The following is a 16,776-nucleotide window of genomic DNA, read 5'->3' as shown; positions in this document are numbered from 1 at the left end:
GCCGTCCGCCGTGATTTCCATTCCCTCGGCGCGTCACCAATTAGCGCCGTGGATTTTCCTGCGGAACGCTGTGCTGCTAGCCTGCTACATTCCTAACATCCACGGCCTTTACTTCCGCTGCTGCTACATTCCTTAATCTTCAGATGGCCTTAGAGCAAGTTTAATAGCGTAGCCAACTACTAACTCCAAATCATCTATAACCAATATAATAGCCAATTCATATAATAGTTGCTTACTATCCTATTAATACCTGGTCCTACCTGTCATACACATAGTACGCTTTGGAGTCCGTGCTGCAGCTGGCTACAGATCTGTAGCCCGCTGATCTTATTTCTCTTCCTTTATATCTTTAAATTATGTTTATAGTTGGCTTATAGCCTGTTATTGTACCTGATCTTACTTCCACTGCTGCTAGTCTGCTACATTCCTTTAGGCTATGTTCTCAATCCATGCGGTTGGAAAATAATCTCTCACACATAAAATAGAACGACTTATTAGCACTTAACTAATTAAGAGTTATTTTTTAAAAGGATAAATTAATATGATTTTTTAAAGCACTTTCCGCAAAAATTCTTTTTTTAAAAAAAAACACAGCGTTTAGCAGTTTGGAAAAAGTACGTACGAAAAACGAGTAAATGAGTTGAGAACTTGGAAAAGAAAAACACAGCCTTAGGGCAAGTACAACCGTGTAGACAGCTTGCTGTCTTTTTACACAGATAGACAGCTTAAACAGACGGCTTATATAATGGGTTGTTGGTTTGGCTGTCCGTAGAGTGTTTAATTCATCCTTTGACACACAAATCATGATGATCTAGTGTATAATTGATCTTTGTAGTTATTTTGTTGCATACATAAGACAATGCATAGTACATTTAAATATTCCGCGCGCGAGAGAGCTGATCCCACGCAGCTGATCCCGCACTTCCGTCGCCTCCCCGCATCGCGTCGTACAACGGGCTTCATCGCCGTCGCGTCGCCTGGGAGCACGCGCTGGCATCGTCGACGAACGAGACGACGGATGGGTCGAAGCTAGCACCGTGGGGGGTGTTTTTTGCAAAAAAGCAGTGCATGTCGACGGGTCTCGCTAGAGGTGGCCAAATGGGCCGGGCCAAACGGGCGGCCCGGGGCACGGCCGAACCTGTAGCAGGCACGGCCCGGCACGGCCTGCTACAGTAACGGGCCGTGCCGGCACGGCACGAGTAGCCGTGCCGTGCTTGGGCCGCTGGCCGAGCCCGCGGGCCGGCACGGCACGGCACGGCTACTGTAGCGGGCCGGCACGGCACGGCCCGCGGCACGCAACGGCACGGCACGCCGGCGGCCCGTCAGGCGCGGACAGGGCGGGCGGCGGTCGAATGGGAAGGCGCCACGTGGCACTAACGGCTATTTGACCGTTCAAATTTGAAAATAACCGTTGGGAGGCTAAAAAATTCATAAAAATTTCGAAAAAATTCCAAAAAATCTCAAATTTCGCCCTATAAATAGGGCATGAACCCCAGCCATTTCTCCTCATCCCACACTCCTCATCTTGTGCTCTCAAGTGTTTTAAGTGCTCTCTTTGTTCTCAAGTGTGCATTTTTTTTGATTTTGACAAAATTTGCTCAAATTTTGTCAAAAATCAAAATTAGTTTCGTAGTTCAACAGTTTGATCGCAGAGGTTTGAAGAGCTCGCAGTTGGAAAGATGTAAGTAATATTTAAATTTGTGTATTATTTGTATTGTGTTTGTGAATTCAATAAATATTCGAAAATTTGTTTATGTCGGTTTAAATTTTCAGAATGGATCCGAACTTTCCATACCAGTCGCCGTCGTTCACCTTGGGTGATTTCGACCCCAACTACATGTCGGGGTTTGACGGTACCTCCGGATCGGCTCCAACTCCACCATCTGTGGAGGAGGTACCGGTTCATACGGCTGTCGTTGAGGAGGTACCGGTTCAGGCGGAGACAGCTTCGGAAGGATTTTCCGGAACCGCGAGCGGAAGTGTTTCGACACACACCGGCTCGAAGAGATCGAGAACCTCCGGTGTGTGGCAAAGCTTCGACGAGATAAAGGAAACATGCCCCGACGGAAGGGAGGTATCGAAAGCCCGTTGTAGAATATGTAGGCAAATTTTATCTGCTCGTTCTTCTGGTGGTACAGGTCACCTCAAGCGCCATGCGGAGTCGTGTGCCAAGAAGCAAGGAATACAACTCCGGCAGCAGCAACTTATGGTAAACCCAGACGGTACGGTACACAGTTGGGAGTACGATCCCATGGTTGCTCGGGAATCTCTTGTCCGGTTAATCGCCAGGCAAGATTTACCCCTGAACTTTGGGGAGTCCCTTGCTTTTGAACATTACATTCAGCAATCTCATAACCCTAGGTTTAAAGCTGTGAGTAGGCAAACATCAACTAGAGATTTAGAGAATGTTTATCACAAGGAAGCAACTGCACTTAAGGAACTGTTTAGTACATGTACTTTCTCTGTTAGTGTTACTTCAGATATATGGAGTAGTAGAGCTAGAGAGGATTATCTTAGCGTAGTTGTTCATTTTGTTGATGATGATTGGCAATTACAAAAGAGAGTTTTAGGGCTTAGGTTAATAGATGTCTCACATACAGGAGAAAACATAGCTGAAAGAATTAGGGAAGTAATTAATGAATTTAATCTTGCTGATAAAATATTTGCTGTCACCCTAGATAATGCATCTGCTAATTCTAGGGCTATTGAAATATTGCAACCTTTATTTTGTGTGTATGCTCAATCTTTTCTACTCCATCAGCGTTGTGCATGTCATATAATTAATTTGATTGTTAAGACTGGCATGAAGAGGGTAGGTGACCACATCGATGCTGTTCGTCAAGCAATCGCGTGGTTAACTGCTTCTAACCCGCGGATTGCTGCATGGAAGAGGTTTTGCAATGCGGCCGGTGTGAAAGCTCGTAAGTTTGCCACCGATGCAGAGCATCGGTGGAATGCAACGTATTTAATGTTAAAAGTTGTTTTACCTTATAGTAGTTTACTTTCTGATTTTGTTCAGTCACGTGGTGGCCCAAGAAACAGTGACGGGTCTTCAGTACTGAACGAGCATGTTTGGGCAATTGTCCAAAAATTTTACCAATTTCTAGAAACTTTTTATGATTGTACTCTAACTTTGTCACAAGTTTATTATCCAACTGCTAATATAATTTTGCACAACCTTCTTGAAATTGCTACTTTATTTAAAGAATACGAAAATGATGACGTTCTAACTGAACCTGTCTTTCACATGAAACAAAAATATTTGAAATATTGGAAAAATATACCTATGTTGTATGCTCTTGCTTTTGTTTTAGATCCTAGGTGTAAATTAAGGGGATTGTCTGCTATTTTATCACTTGTTGGAGATACTATAGGTGTAGATTATAGTTCTTTTTATACTGAGGTTAGACGTAAATTATATGAGGTTTTTGGAAGATATGAAGTAAAGTTTCAGGAAGTTCGCCAGCAGAGACCCCCTCCTATCCCCACTACAGGTAAGAAGAAGATACAGTGGGGTAGGATTTGGGGTGGATCGTCTTCAAGTTCAATCCAAGGTGGTGGCAGTTCGTCGGCTACAAGTGGAGACGCCTCTTCGCATGTTGTGGCCGAAGAGTTGTCCGGTTATTTGGACAGCGACGCCATCCACCACGAAGCACAAGATTTCAACGTCCTCGGGTGGTGGAATGACCACAAGATAACATATCCTGTGCTTTCAAAACTAGCACGGGATGTGTTGACGGTGCCCGTGTCGACGGTGTCCTCCGAATCGGCCTTCAGTCTATGCGGCCGAATCATCGAAGACCGGAGGACGACTCTGCGCAGCGACCACGTCGAAATGCTACTAAGCGTTAAAGACTGGGAGCTTGCTCGACAACATGCCCAATACACTGCGGACAACCAAGAATTGGCCGCCCAGTTCGAGCAACTCTACCTGGATCCAGACCAACCCCAGTAGAATTTTGTTAGAAGTAGTTCTGACCTTTGAGCTGTACTCTTTTCTTTGTCATGGTTTTCTCATTTTCCCCTATGAGTTTTTACATGACAAAGTTTTTAACGAGGCAGCATGTATCATTGTATCCTGTAATGATATAAACATCAATAAAGGTCATTACTATTTTTAACAAATTCTTTTGCAATATTTTCGCAAGTGTGGATTTATCTTTAAATTATTTCAAAATAATGAATCACAATCTATATTTTTAAATTTTTCAACACAACAAAAAAATACCATTTTTTCTTTTTTTTAACATTAGCAAATCATTACTTTTTTAAAAAACTTTTATTTCCATTTTTTAAATACCATTTTTTCATTTTTTAACATTAGTAAATCATTACTTTTTTTTAAACATTTTATTTCCATTTTTAATTTTTTTTTCCTTATACATTTCCTTTGCTTTTTTTTTTAAAAAAAAACACTGTGCACTGCAGGCTGGCGGGCTGGCGGCCTGCCTTCACGGGCCGCCGTGCCCCGAACGGCCCGTGGGCCGCGGGCGTGCCGTGCCGGCACGGGCACGGCCCGGCCATCCACGGGCCGTGCTTGGGCCGGCGGCTCGGCACGTGGGCCGGCACGGCACGGCCCGTTTCATCAGCCGTGCCTAACGGGCCGTGCCGGAACCGTGCCCGTGCCGGAACCGTGCCCGTGCCGGGCCGGGCCGTGCCGCCCGTTTGGACACCTATAGGTCTCGCCGACCCGTTGTACTTGCCCTTAATATGGCCAGCTGCACAGGTTGAGGTTGGACTCAGTGACGAAGCTAGCGGCATTACCGAGCCTGAGTGACTAATACTTTTTACCGCGATTGACCGATTTAAACATCGATGGCACTCAGCAATGGACGTGCGAAAAAGAGGAAATGAGTTGAAAACTTGAAAAAAAAACACAGCCTTAATCTTAACATGGCCAGCTGCACAGGTTGAGGTTTTTTTTTTTAAAAAAACACATCAACTTTATTAAGCAAGAGCAGAATTAGAGGATAAACCCCAATACATAACCAAGGATAAAAACTGAAAGCAAAAGAGCCACCCCTGAGAAGGGAGGGTTAACTGAACTACGGAAACAATCTTCCTGAAATAACCTAACATTAGAAAAATGAGCAAGTCGGCAGGGATCTGCGACGAAGCCGCGACGACCGCTACCCTGGGCCTCAAAAGATGTGCACTCCGCTTGACAAACCGTTGATCCCCATCGGCTGCCTCCACGGAAACGGCACAAGACTGAGGTTTGTTGTTGAGCTGTAGATTTTGGTGTGTGCGTCACCGGACTTAGCGAAGGATCCCCACGAGGCTCATCATTGAATCTGAGGAGCTCTAACATCAACCCTGTCAACCGAAATTGTGCAGGTGGTCCGAGCTCAACCCGAATGATAAATCCAGCATGGTTTCTTCTGTTAGAGAACAATAGGAAGGGTGAATCCGAAGAGTAGCCAACCTTCAACGATGGAGCACTTGAATGCTGCAAATCAACTTCTGTCTTGCTGAGATGATGGAGATGGTTGAGAAAGAGATGGCGTTACCGAGCTATAAGTGACTAATACTTTTTACCGCGATTGACCGATTTTTACAAACATTGATGGCATTCAGCAATGGAGATGGCGATAATGGAGCCCGAGTGGCTGCCCGACCTGCCGGGAGCTTGCCCAGTCACTGGTTGAACTTCCATTATCATAACATTATTGCTACTTTGGATATGTTCACATTATTACCACTTTTAACCCTACCACATCCACATGTCCATTTTATTGTCACTTTTTAACCCACCTATTTTAGGTAAGGTTTGCCAATGATGCGTTATCAAAATTTAGTGGTTCCATAGATTCTCTCATAAAGACACTACTAGTAAAGTTTAAAAGGATATTAAACTAAATGCACATTCATCTATATATAAAAAAAAATTGATAAGGCTGATTCTAGCAACGAAACAAACAAGCCCTTTCTCCTGGTTATTTTACGCGGGCGGTGGTGATGGTCACAATGCATAATAAAAAGTGCTCATTTAGTGTTGATAATTTTCGATATTTAAGTGTTATGGGGTGGCCAAATTGTATTCATCTGAAGTATAGTTAATGTTATCGTGAAGGAGCTGTTTCGGCTAAAATACGCAAACAACAAGGGAGATAAGATTGAATTTTTATTCATGCCGCAAGTCAACTCAATCTCTACCTTACATAGACTAATTAAACACCCCCATCACCTATCAAAACCGAACAAGAGCACCAACTCAACTTCCCCCCTTCAACGCAAACGCGACTCACCACCATAAACTCCCTCCGTTTCAATTTAGTTACTCCTGCGTACTACCATTCGATCAACTTTTAGATACAACACAGAGATATAGCAAGGCTGTGTTTAGATCCAAAGTTTGGATCCAAACTTCAGTCATTTTCTATCACATCAACCTATCATACACACCTAACTTTTCAGTCACATTATATCTAATTTCAACCAAAAGCCAAACTTTGCGCCGATCTAAATCAAGCAACAAAAGAAACAACCCCTGTACATTACGGTCACAGGTGTTAATGCATTTATGAGGAGCAAACAGGAAACATTTTAGTAAAAAGTGCTTAGAAATTTAAAATTATAATAATAACTAGTATTTTAAACAAGTAATTTGAAATGGAGAGAATAAAGAGAAATGCTACGTGGTCTTCGTTTTTCTAGGGAAGATAAAGCGATGAAAAAAAATCATTAACACATGATTAATCTAATTTTAATTATTACAAACTTAAATAAAACTATTTGATATTTTAAAAGAACTTCTACACAGAAAATTTTCACGTTGCAATATATTCTTTCCGTCCAACAATATAAGAGATTTTAGGTGGATGTAAAACACACTAGTAATACGAATCTGAATATGGTACTAGGATATATCACATCCATCTAAAATCTCTTATATATTGGGATGAAGGGAGTATCGTTTAGCAGCTTAAAAAACGTAAATGTACTCATCGGTTAGCTTATATAAAAAGCCACCAATAATAAGGCATCACCAATTTATATGGCAAATGTGATCAATATAGACAGAATCTATGTAAATAGATTTTAACTATAGCAATCCCAACATTGTATATAGACACGAAGTAATATTATCTGAAGAGAGAAGTAGACATAGATAATACTACTATTTTTTTTATTCAATATATGTATATAGGTATCTTTGGTTGTTTTTTATAGGAACTAATTACACAACGTGAATAAAATATTATAATTTACCTATGGATCACAATGTGATGCCCTCACTTCCTCACAGTGGACAAAGACAAACCAGAGACGCTCATCATCATCGGTTTACTCACGTTGGCGTGGTGGACCACGTCCACCGACCCGCAAACCGCTGCATAGCCAGACCACGACTCGACCCGTCCACCGTCTCCGCGGCGCGTCGCGTCGCCGACAGCCCGAACCCGCGGCGACGTTTCCCTCGACCCGTCACGTGCTTTCCCACGCCACGTGGCACCCCACCAAAAAATATTTTATAAAAAATAATAAAATCGAGCCCCCTCCCCCCCGGTCTCGCCTCTTTAAATGCGCGTCCGCCTCCGCCTCCCTCCTCCCCACACAGAGCTCACAAGCCCAAGTCGCGTCGCACCGAAGCAGAGTAGAGAAGGAGAGGAGCGGAGCGCCATCAGCCGTCCGATCGAGTGATCCGATGGCTCTCGCTCTCTCCACCTCTGCTGCTGCTGCCGCTGCCGCCGCGGCGCGGGCGCTCGCGGCGAGGGTGACGACGACGAGGGGTTACGCCGCGTCGGCGGCGTCGTCGGCGATGAGGCGGGCGGCGGCGGCGGTGGAAGGGAAGGGCGCTGCGGGGATGACGCAGGCGAAGGACGGGTCGTCGTCGTCGGCGGCGAGGGAGGTGTCGTGGGTGCCCGACCCCGTGACGGGCCACTACCGGCCCTCCAACTTCGCCGGCGGCGCCGACGCCGCCGACCTCCGCGCCGCCCACCTCGCCCGCAGCTACGCCCGCGCGTGATGCGCGCGACCTCGCCGTCGTCCGACCGACGACGACGCCATCCATCCATATATATCTGCTCCGCGTCAACTACTCATCACCTCTCGACCGCGCCGCGCCGCACGCCGCTCCGCCTCCGCGTGCACCTGAACGACGACGACGACGCATCATCGCCGGGCGGCGGATCGGCCGGCGGCGGCGGCGGCATCCCTACCGTTTCCTTGCTGCGTGTGGGCTGGATGCTCTGCTCGTGTGCTGGTTCTTCGTGCACCTCTCATGTAACAGCGAGCAGGGCCTCACTCTACTACTACTGTTTTTGTTTTTTAACTTTCACGGTTTCACCACGTACCCGAGTGTGATGGTTTTAATGGAACAAGTAATAAATCAGTTTAATTTCCTTTCAATTTCATCTGCTTCACGTCAAATTTGTGTTGAATCATTTTAAACATTACGGACATTACTGTGCATATATCAAACGATGCCTGAATCTGGACATTTTGCGGTGTCGATGTAACATTTCGCAATCGCCATCTTGAGCTTTGGCACGAGGAGATTTCATTTCGAGCTGCAAACTTGAACTCGTTTTCTTCTCTCTCGGCTCAGCTGGGCCGCCGGGGCCACTAGTAACCACTAGTAAACCAGTGCACCCTCGCGCGTGATCCTGGTGCCACGTTGCTAGTGATCTGGACACGTGGACGGCGGAGGGCTCCAGCATGTGGGCGCATCACGGCGCGAAGTTAGGTCAAGCTGTCGCCGTCCATGAACGAGCCTTATCACCTTCGCTTCGTTTTTTTTTTCTTCTCTTTACAAGGCCATCGTCATCCGCGCGGGTGATGGGGACGGCCATCTTTTGTGTGGGTAGGTCATGAATAATTTTAGGGTAGGGGGAGGGCTCAATTCCCTAGAGGAGTCAGTACGATATGATTGTAGGCAAAGAATCCAGGGACAGGTTGTTTATATATGCGCACATGATACTTGCTCTACAAAATTGATGGAGGATGGAATCGTGGAAAGTACTAGGGAATTCCGTATTCTTTGTCGTAAGACGAACGCAAAGTCGCAAACTTTGGCTTTTGCAAGGATGAGAATGCGATCTTTTTTAAGTTTTCTAAAACTTTTAAATTTTTTATATTCAAATATGAACCTTTCAACCACACCAGCCAAATTTATGTGGCGAAACAATGCTGACATAGACTAACGTAACAGTGTTATTTTGCCATGCCAGCATGGTTGACATAGCTATATTATTTTACCACATCATGCGGGGCATGGCTAAAAAGTTTAGATTTCAGAAATAAGTTTAAGATGATTTATTTTGTGAAATTAAAAAGGTTTTAAAAATAATAAAAATTCTGAGAATGCGCTATGTTTCTGGTTGTACACGAATGAACAGTACAACTTGACTTTAACACAAACAGTACAGTGTAGCGGTAGAGTCGTGATTGTATAGGTCAATTCCTGATACCCATAAATTGCAGAAAATACTGACATCATAGATTTATTGTAGCAATTTCAAATGATGCAACCAAAAGGATACGTAGTATTTTTTTTTTCCTCTGTGGAACCTAACCCACGAGACAAATCATATGTAGGCAGTTCATGTCATTCATGGAAACCATGCCAGAGAATGAAAACCTCTTTCCAGACAGTCATAATTTAAGCAGATCAGTATAGTGCACCCACCAAATTCAATTCCTACTATCCATAATCACACATACAATTAAGCTTAACCAGAAATTTAAGTGATACCATGGATTTATCATAGGCATCCATCAATAATAATTTAGTACGATTTTCACAGGGATTGCTCAGCAAAAAATGGCCATGTTATGGTCTAGTAGAATTTCACATGATGCAACAATGCAAAAAGTATTTTCCCTTTTTGTAACTTAATCCACATTGGCATATCATATATAGGCAGTTCATGTAGGGTATCATTCATTGAAATCATTGCAATTTCTGCAACCCGGTGGCCAGAGAATGCATAATATAAGCAGATCAGCACAAGTTTTACCTTGTTGATGACAACCTCTGTCTGACTTTCCGGCAATCAGATTACAATAAGGCAATGTCAGGACACCACCTAGATGTATCAGACGTAAAATAGACACACAATCTAATCTCACATTTGCTGGAATATGGAAAAGATCCGCGGCTGATACATCAACAACATGCAGGCTCTCAGAATTCCAGGCTTCCAGCTTTGGTTGCAGACAACGCGGAGGAAAGAGGCATACAAGACAACAAGCGCAGGGGATATTAGCTACGCCAATCACCCAGATTTGAATAGCAAGACGGCTTTAGAATCGATGTAAAAATACACAAAGTAGTTCGTCTCGTGTGTTACGTAGGACCCTGCACCAGGCAAAAAGGCTTGGGTGAAATTGCAGGGCATAACATTCAATACGCATCAAATGGAAACAAGGGCATAAATTCATTACTAAAGTTGTGAAGTAGATTATGTAACCAGCGAAATGGAGCTGTTTCAGATCAAGGATATTTTGTCCTTTTGGAATTGGTTGCATACAAGAGCATCTTAGAGAGAACAGAGAAACCAGGAGATCAGATAAAGTAGTTGAGTACAGATTTATATTTGCCAACCATTTCAGAAATCGACACACCATAGCAACATTAAATACCTGAATGCACCACAAACCTACTGAAGACGGCTTATAATACAATGACATAATAGAAATAGGAAGAATGGAAAAATAGCTCAGTTTTAAGTTAAGTGTTCTACAATTTCAGCAGTTAGGTACTTAGGTTTTCCCAATCATGCTGAGAAGTCAGCCAACTCCCATGATCACATCTCCCATAAACCAACCAAAGGAATAGGATAAAAAGTGAATTCAATTCCATTATAGTGTTTTTCATCTTGGCTTTTCATTACCAAGCAAGCATAAGCCATAAGGTCAATGAATTCCAGAGAATAATACAAGCTTTGGAGGCTAACCCCTCGGATCATGAGCCATAGAAACTGAGACCCCACCTTTTCTTTTTCTTATAGATTAACCAACAGGAACCAAACTAATCCATAACAGACCGGACTAGTTACACTGTGGTATTTCATATCACACAAGCCTTGAGAAGTTGAGGCCATCTAGATAGTCGGCAAAGACTAAAACTATCCATGGTTTACAAAAATGGTATGTACACGCTCCACAATAGCAAACAAGATGGCAGATAAGTGTCAGCTAAGGATAAAAGATAAAATATAATGAACAATTCCACCCGTCATGTCTACGGATGGCTGGATGCTAACTCTCTTCTATTTAACAAATCCAATTTACTAAGGGAAAATTTTAACCTCCTACAAGGTTTGAGAAGCGATGGAAGGTAGGATTTCTCTCATGTTACTGGAGTCAATTAGAAAGTAGAAACACTTGAAAATTAACACAGCTTGTAAAATTAAACTAGTATGTCATGTTCAAATACTCCGATGGGCATCAGTTTGAGATTTGCCACCTATTATCATGTTGAGTTCAATAAGACTATCATGGGTTCATCAGTACATACTCCCTTCGTCCCATAATATAAGGGATTTGCCCCTTCTAGTTATCCCACAATATAAGGGATTTTGGTATACTACTTGTCATGTCTATCAACTCCAATTCAAATTTCTACCTACTTTAACCCCCCACTACCCACTCACCATAAGCAAACCTCATTTAATAGAGGTATTCTAGTATTTGCATGCTATCCTTAATCTTACCCAAAAAGGAATAATCCCTTATATTATGGGATGGAGGGAGTATAATATTACAACTAAATAAAATATATACGAAAATGCTAGATTAACCGAAGCAGTAACAGGATTAAAGTCCTATGTTTTCATGATACACTTAGCCCTTTTCCGGATGCGAGGAAAGCTAACAAAAGTCAATCATTCATGGTATAGTTTCATAGTTACCTTCTTGGTCACTATATCCTTTTGTTAGAAAAAGAAAGTTGAAGTGCTGATTCAGTTAAAATAACAGGGGGTAAAAATGAGGGAAAACCTAATATGAGAAAATGAACTAGTTTGCACAAGAGAAGCAGTTAAGATATAGTGACAACACTATTATACTGTGCCAATTCCAACTGTTATAGATTTATGTGGATGGTACCTAAAACAAAGTGTGTATCAGACTATCAGTGTACCACATTGAACGAATGATCTTGAAAATTTCCGGTTGCCATAATTGTTTGGCATTATTTAACATACTGAATAAGCACAAGCTATAACTAAAAAAGAATGCTGCAAGCGCCAGATGTGCAACTACAGGAAAAATATGAACACTAGTGCTGAAGCAGAACTGAAATGGTATGATACTTGTTTCAGGACCCACTCAAGTGCAAGAGAGAAATTATAATAAATGTGCTGAAGAGTGGCAGATATGTCTGAGAATGTCAATGCACTTCTTGGATATGGTATTAAATCTTTTTTCACCTATCCTAAATCCAAGTTCACAATTTGGCCGAGCTAATTGCATCAGAGATCTTTAAACTGTCTACAATGGGATATGCAGTGTAAACCTTCCAGATGATATGTTACCATGTGACATGGCACTTGACTTTTTTGGTGACATGGTATGTCGAGTGAGTTTATTTACATAACATGGCATACTGTGTTTGTATTGTGGATCTAAGCCTGATCGGTATGGCAAAGTGAAGCACACGTTATTGATTAATAACTAAATAAACAAAGGAACCAGGTGCAATTTACTCCAGCTTAGTTTTATACACAGGAAAAGTAGAACATTAATTCGAAATCTGTGAGCTGAAAAAACACAATAAGTTGACTACTGGCATTGCTAGGTTGGATACTTGGATTCAATCAATACCACCATGCTCTTTATCTGTTGACATTTGACAAACAGACCGAGTCAAGCTTCGAGAAATATTATATTGCTTTTTAAAATAAACATTAAAATAAAATTTGAGCCCTTTAAGCCAGGAATCACACTACTCTCTACAGTCCACACACTACTGTTGTATGCCCTAGTGCTAACTTGGCTTGCCTTAACCAAAACACAAGGAGGAAGATTTCACGAGGGTTGTTTCTTTGTCATTATCGACCAAACACACATCGACTTCTATACCATTCGGTAGCCTACAAGCTCTAGAGCACATGGAATTGTGCCGCGGATACCCCAATCAACAGGAGAGGACAAGACATAAATCACCAGATGATGCGGTACCAAAGAAATTTCCAGCAAGAAGAGGGGGAGGCGAGAGAGAGAGAGAGAGGAGTACCGAAGTTGCGGCCGACGATGCAGTGCCAGGTAGGGCCGTGGTTCTTGTCGAACTCCTTCTTGATGTACTCCGCGATGTCCTTCTCCATGGTGTGCTTCTCGAACGCCTAGCGAACCAAAAAACACAAAAACCATTTCACATCGCAAACCGAGCAATCCGAATCAGGGAACAAGGGAATCGAGAGGAGGGAGGTGCGGGGGATCGAGTGGTTACGACGCGGGCGATGTCGAAGGCCTCCTGGCGCATCTCCTCCTTCATGTCGGCGCTCTTGAGCTGGATCTTGTGCCCCGCGGCGGCGGCGGCGCCAGGAGGCGGGGAGCCCGCGGCGGCCGGCTTGCGGTCGACGTCGGAGGAGGCCCTCAGCGCCGCGCCGCCCCCGCCGCCCCCGGCCAAGCGCCTGGTGGCCTCGTCGGACATTGCGGGTGAATCTCTCCTGGGGTAGCGGGGGGTGGTGGTGGTCGGGATGCTTGTTGGGGGTGAAGTGGAGAAATTCTCCTCCGATCCCCTCTCTCCTCTTTTTGAAAAGGGTAGGGATTGTGGTGGTCGGGGAGACGAGACCGTGGGCGTGGGCGTACCAGCGGAGTGCAGGCGCGGCGGGGGTGGGGGTTCAAGGGGAAGGGGGGAGGGCGAGCCAATTCCTCCACTTCCAGTTCCAGCTCGAAAATGGGCAGTCTCTAGGGCAGTGCTACCGTCGTCGAGAAAAAATTGGACATTTGGACACGCTTAAAACGTGATTTCGTTGGAATATTATTCTCAGAACACGATTCGATAAAATGTCAACATGAAGCGTGTGCCTACTGTCACTTTGTCATTTTCGCCGTTTTATTCATTCCCAAATAGATTTTCGCTCCTCCACCCGATGATGAGACGGAATTGCCCCTTCGGTCGGATGTTGAGGAGGAGAAATCCTCCCGCTAGCTACGAGAGGCCACTAGATGGACGTACAAATGGCGACCGCGGTACATCCGCTGCCGCATCAGCAATAGCAGAAGGCGGTCAACCTGGTCCGCACCTTCACCAAGCTACTCCGCCGTAGGTGGCGCCGGATGTGGCGAAGGATTCGACAAACTCCACCTCTCTGGCCTCATTCCCACCGCTTCCTCACCGTCCTCCGCCACACCATGGAGTCGATTCGGTCATTCTTGTGGTCAAGCTAACTCCAACTTGTTGCCAACGACGCCCGGCTTGCTGACGTCCTCGAACCCTATTGGACGCCCAACGGAGTTAGTCATGCACTAAAAGATCTTGCATCGTAGTCTTACTCTTACATTATGAGTTTATGACCAATGCATGCCCCATGTCTCTACACTCTATTCTAGCCTTCTAAGTCTCTAACTATTAGCCTTTGGATCATAAGATTGAAAAAAACGGAGGAATAGAAAAAATATAGGATTCTGATAGGAATACAAGTGTAAAACAGATGATTGCAAAACACAGGAAAAACATAGAAATGATCGTTTGGAAAAACAGAAGAATTGGATCGGAGAGATAGGCTCAGAAAATTTTCCAAGAGATCGGAGCTTTTGCTAAGTTTCCTCCAAAATCTACATGCAATGAGTTATTCCATAGGAATTTTATAAGATTTGTAAAGCTTGAATCCTTTAGATCATAGTGTCAAATAATATTTTTTTTTATAAAATTTGAATAATATAAAATTTTAATATAAATCCTTTTGATTCAAAGGGCCCTTACTTCGTTCCAGGTTCTCCATTCCTCTGCGATCGTAGAGTAGTTGGGTTCTTTACGTCCATTTTGTATCAATCAGGTGTTTAGGATTATCATCCATGTCAACTGTCAAGTACTTCATGCTTGACTTGTACATCTGCTTTCAAGACGATAGTCACCATTCCAAGAAGTCGTCATCCCAAGCTAGGGGAACCATGCCCCATCCACAAGAGTGTCATTATACTTCTTGTCTACGTTAAGTATTCTGTAGAAAAACTCAAGGTCGTTTTCTTAAGATAAATGTTGGGTGAATTCTCGAACCATACTGGACTAGCTTGGATTAAAACCATATTAATTTGCATAAAAAATTTCAAACAAGAGTACCCCATGATGTTTCATTTGCTATCAAATTTAGTTATGCCAAAAACGGACAAGGTTTTTTTTTATGCTACTTAATATTAGTAGGGAAAAAATTTCTTTGCATTGGCCAATAACATAATTAGCATGGAATTGGTGAGCTGTACTAGCTGAATCCCAAAAATGCAGCAGTGAACAATTAGTTATTGTCAAAACATGCCTACTTCTAGCAAACTTTGTGATACTATCTTTAGTATTTTTTAATGGACGCCGTTGTTAACTTATTCAAAACATTTACTCCCTCTGTTTCACAATATAAGTCATTCTATCATTTCCCACGATTCGTTAACATCAATATGAATGTGAGAAATGCTAGAATAATTTATTAACATCAATATGAATGTGGAAAATGCTAGAATGACTTATATTGTGAAACGGAGGAAGTACATAAGTATCATTTATGAGTTGTTTTATCACTAAAAATATTTTAAGCATGCTTTATATCTTATGCATTTGTATAAAATTTTTAAATAAGACGAATGACCAAACACATGTTAAAAATCAACGGCATCATCTATAAAAAAAACAGAGGGAGTATTTATTTTCTCCACTATTTTTTTTTCTAGGCCAGCCTGCAAAACCTGCATTGCGATGGCAACTTGCAAAACCAGGCCAGCGTCCTCTCTGTCCTTGCAATTAGCAAAATGTAACAATGCTTGAATTGAATTTTCTTCGCTTGATTTATTCGAATACCTAGCTTCCACTGAAGTACTAAACAGTCAAATTAACCACATGCCGGTCAGCATACGTATTTACAAACTTTAACAGAACAACACAAACATGCTCGTCTTACGGTCAAACTCTTCGTGGTTACGCTTGCGAAGCCGAAAGAGGGCCGCATGGTTAAATATGCGAAAGAAACTCGGTGTAGAAACCATAAACTACGCTCTACGGTAATACGGTATTCTTCACCTTTTTTTTATTTTCAAATTCTTTTAAAATGCATCTCATATATAAATGCGTACCACTCATAAGTGCTCACTGAGAGCATGTTTTTTTCTTCCACTCCAAACTATAAATTCCTCTTTTTTTTTTCTAGCATCATTTTCAAACTATTTGAAAAGAATTATATAAAAATTTCTTTAAAAAATCAAATAAATCTAATTTTCTGGTTTGTAATAGTCAATACTTAAATTAATTAATCATACGTCTCAAAATGATTTAAATTATATGTTTAAATTCAATTTTTAGAATTTGAATTTTTCAACGAATATGTGTTTGGGTGTGTTTAGTTCACGTCAAAATTGGAAGTTTGGTTGAAATTGGAACGATATGATTGAAAAGTTGAAAGTTTATGTGTGTAGAAAAGTTTTGATGTGATGGAAAAGTTAAAAGTTTTAAAAAAAAGTTTGGAACTAAACAAGCCCTTAATGAGTTATCTCGTTTGTGTGCTGCTGAGGCCCTGTTTAGATGGGACTAAAACTTTTAAGTCCCTATCACATCGGATGTTTGAAAATTAATTATAAATATTAAACGTAGACTATTAATAAAACTCATCCATAATCTTGGAC

The 16,776-nt window shown here is 42.6% G+C and overlaps 2 protein-coding genes and 1 long non-coding RNA gene across 3 annotated transcripts; 2 read left to right on the top strand and 1 right to left on the bottom strand.

Moving 5' to 3' along the window:
- Window positions 1-1,343: 1,343 nt before the first annotated feature.
- LOC136354960 (uncharacterized) lies at window positions 1,344-4,125 on the top strand. The gene is made up of 2 exons (XR_010738899.1): window positions 1,344-1,681; window positions 1,774-4,125. It is a non-coding gene; the product is annotated as an uncharacterized lncRNA (long non-coding RNA).
- Window positions 4,126-7,555: 3,430 nt separating this feature from the next.
- Window positions 7,556-8,352, top strand: LOC4327719 (protein SENESCENCE-ASSOCIATED GENE 21, mitochondrial). The gene has a single exon (XM_015758258.2). It carries the CDS (start codon window positions 7,649-7,651, stop codon window positions 7,967-7,969), a length of 321 nt encoding a protein of 106 aa, XP_015613744.1. The 5' UTR covers window positions 7,556-7,648; the 3' UTR covers window positions 7,970-8,352.
- A 1,552-nt stretch (window positions 8,353-9,904) lies between these two features.
- Window positions 9,905-13,762, bottom strand: LOC4327718 (uncharacterized). The gene is made up of 3 exons (XM_015765598.3): window positions 13,397-13,762; window positions 13,184-13,289; window positions 9,905-10,303 (listed from the first exon to the last, which is right to left on the bottom strand). The coding sequence occupies exons 1-3, from the start codon at window positions 13,598-13,600 to the stop codon at window positions 10,221-10,223; spliced, it is 393 nt and encodes a 130-aa protein (XP_015621084.1). The 5' UTR covers window positions 13,601-13,762; the 3' UTR covers window positions 9,905-10,220.
- Between the last annotated feature and the right edge of the window lie 3,014 nt (window positions 13,763-16,776).

The sequence above is a fragment of the Oryza sativa genome, chromosome 1, assembly GCF_034140825.1.
Source record: "Oryza sativa Japonica Group chromosome 1, ASM3414082v1".
NCBI classification, from domain to species: Eukaryota; Viridiplantae; Streptophyta; class Magnoliopsida; order Poales; family Poaceae; genus Oryza; species Oryza sativa.
The sequence above is the reverse complement of the archived record's forward strand: the minus strand, read 5'-3'. Positions and strand labels throughout refer to the sequence as shown.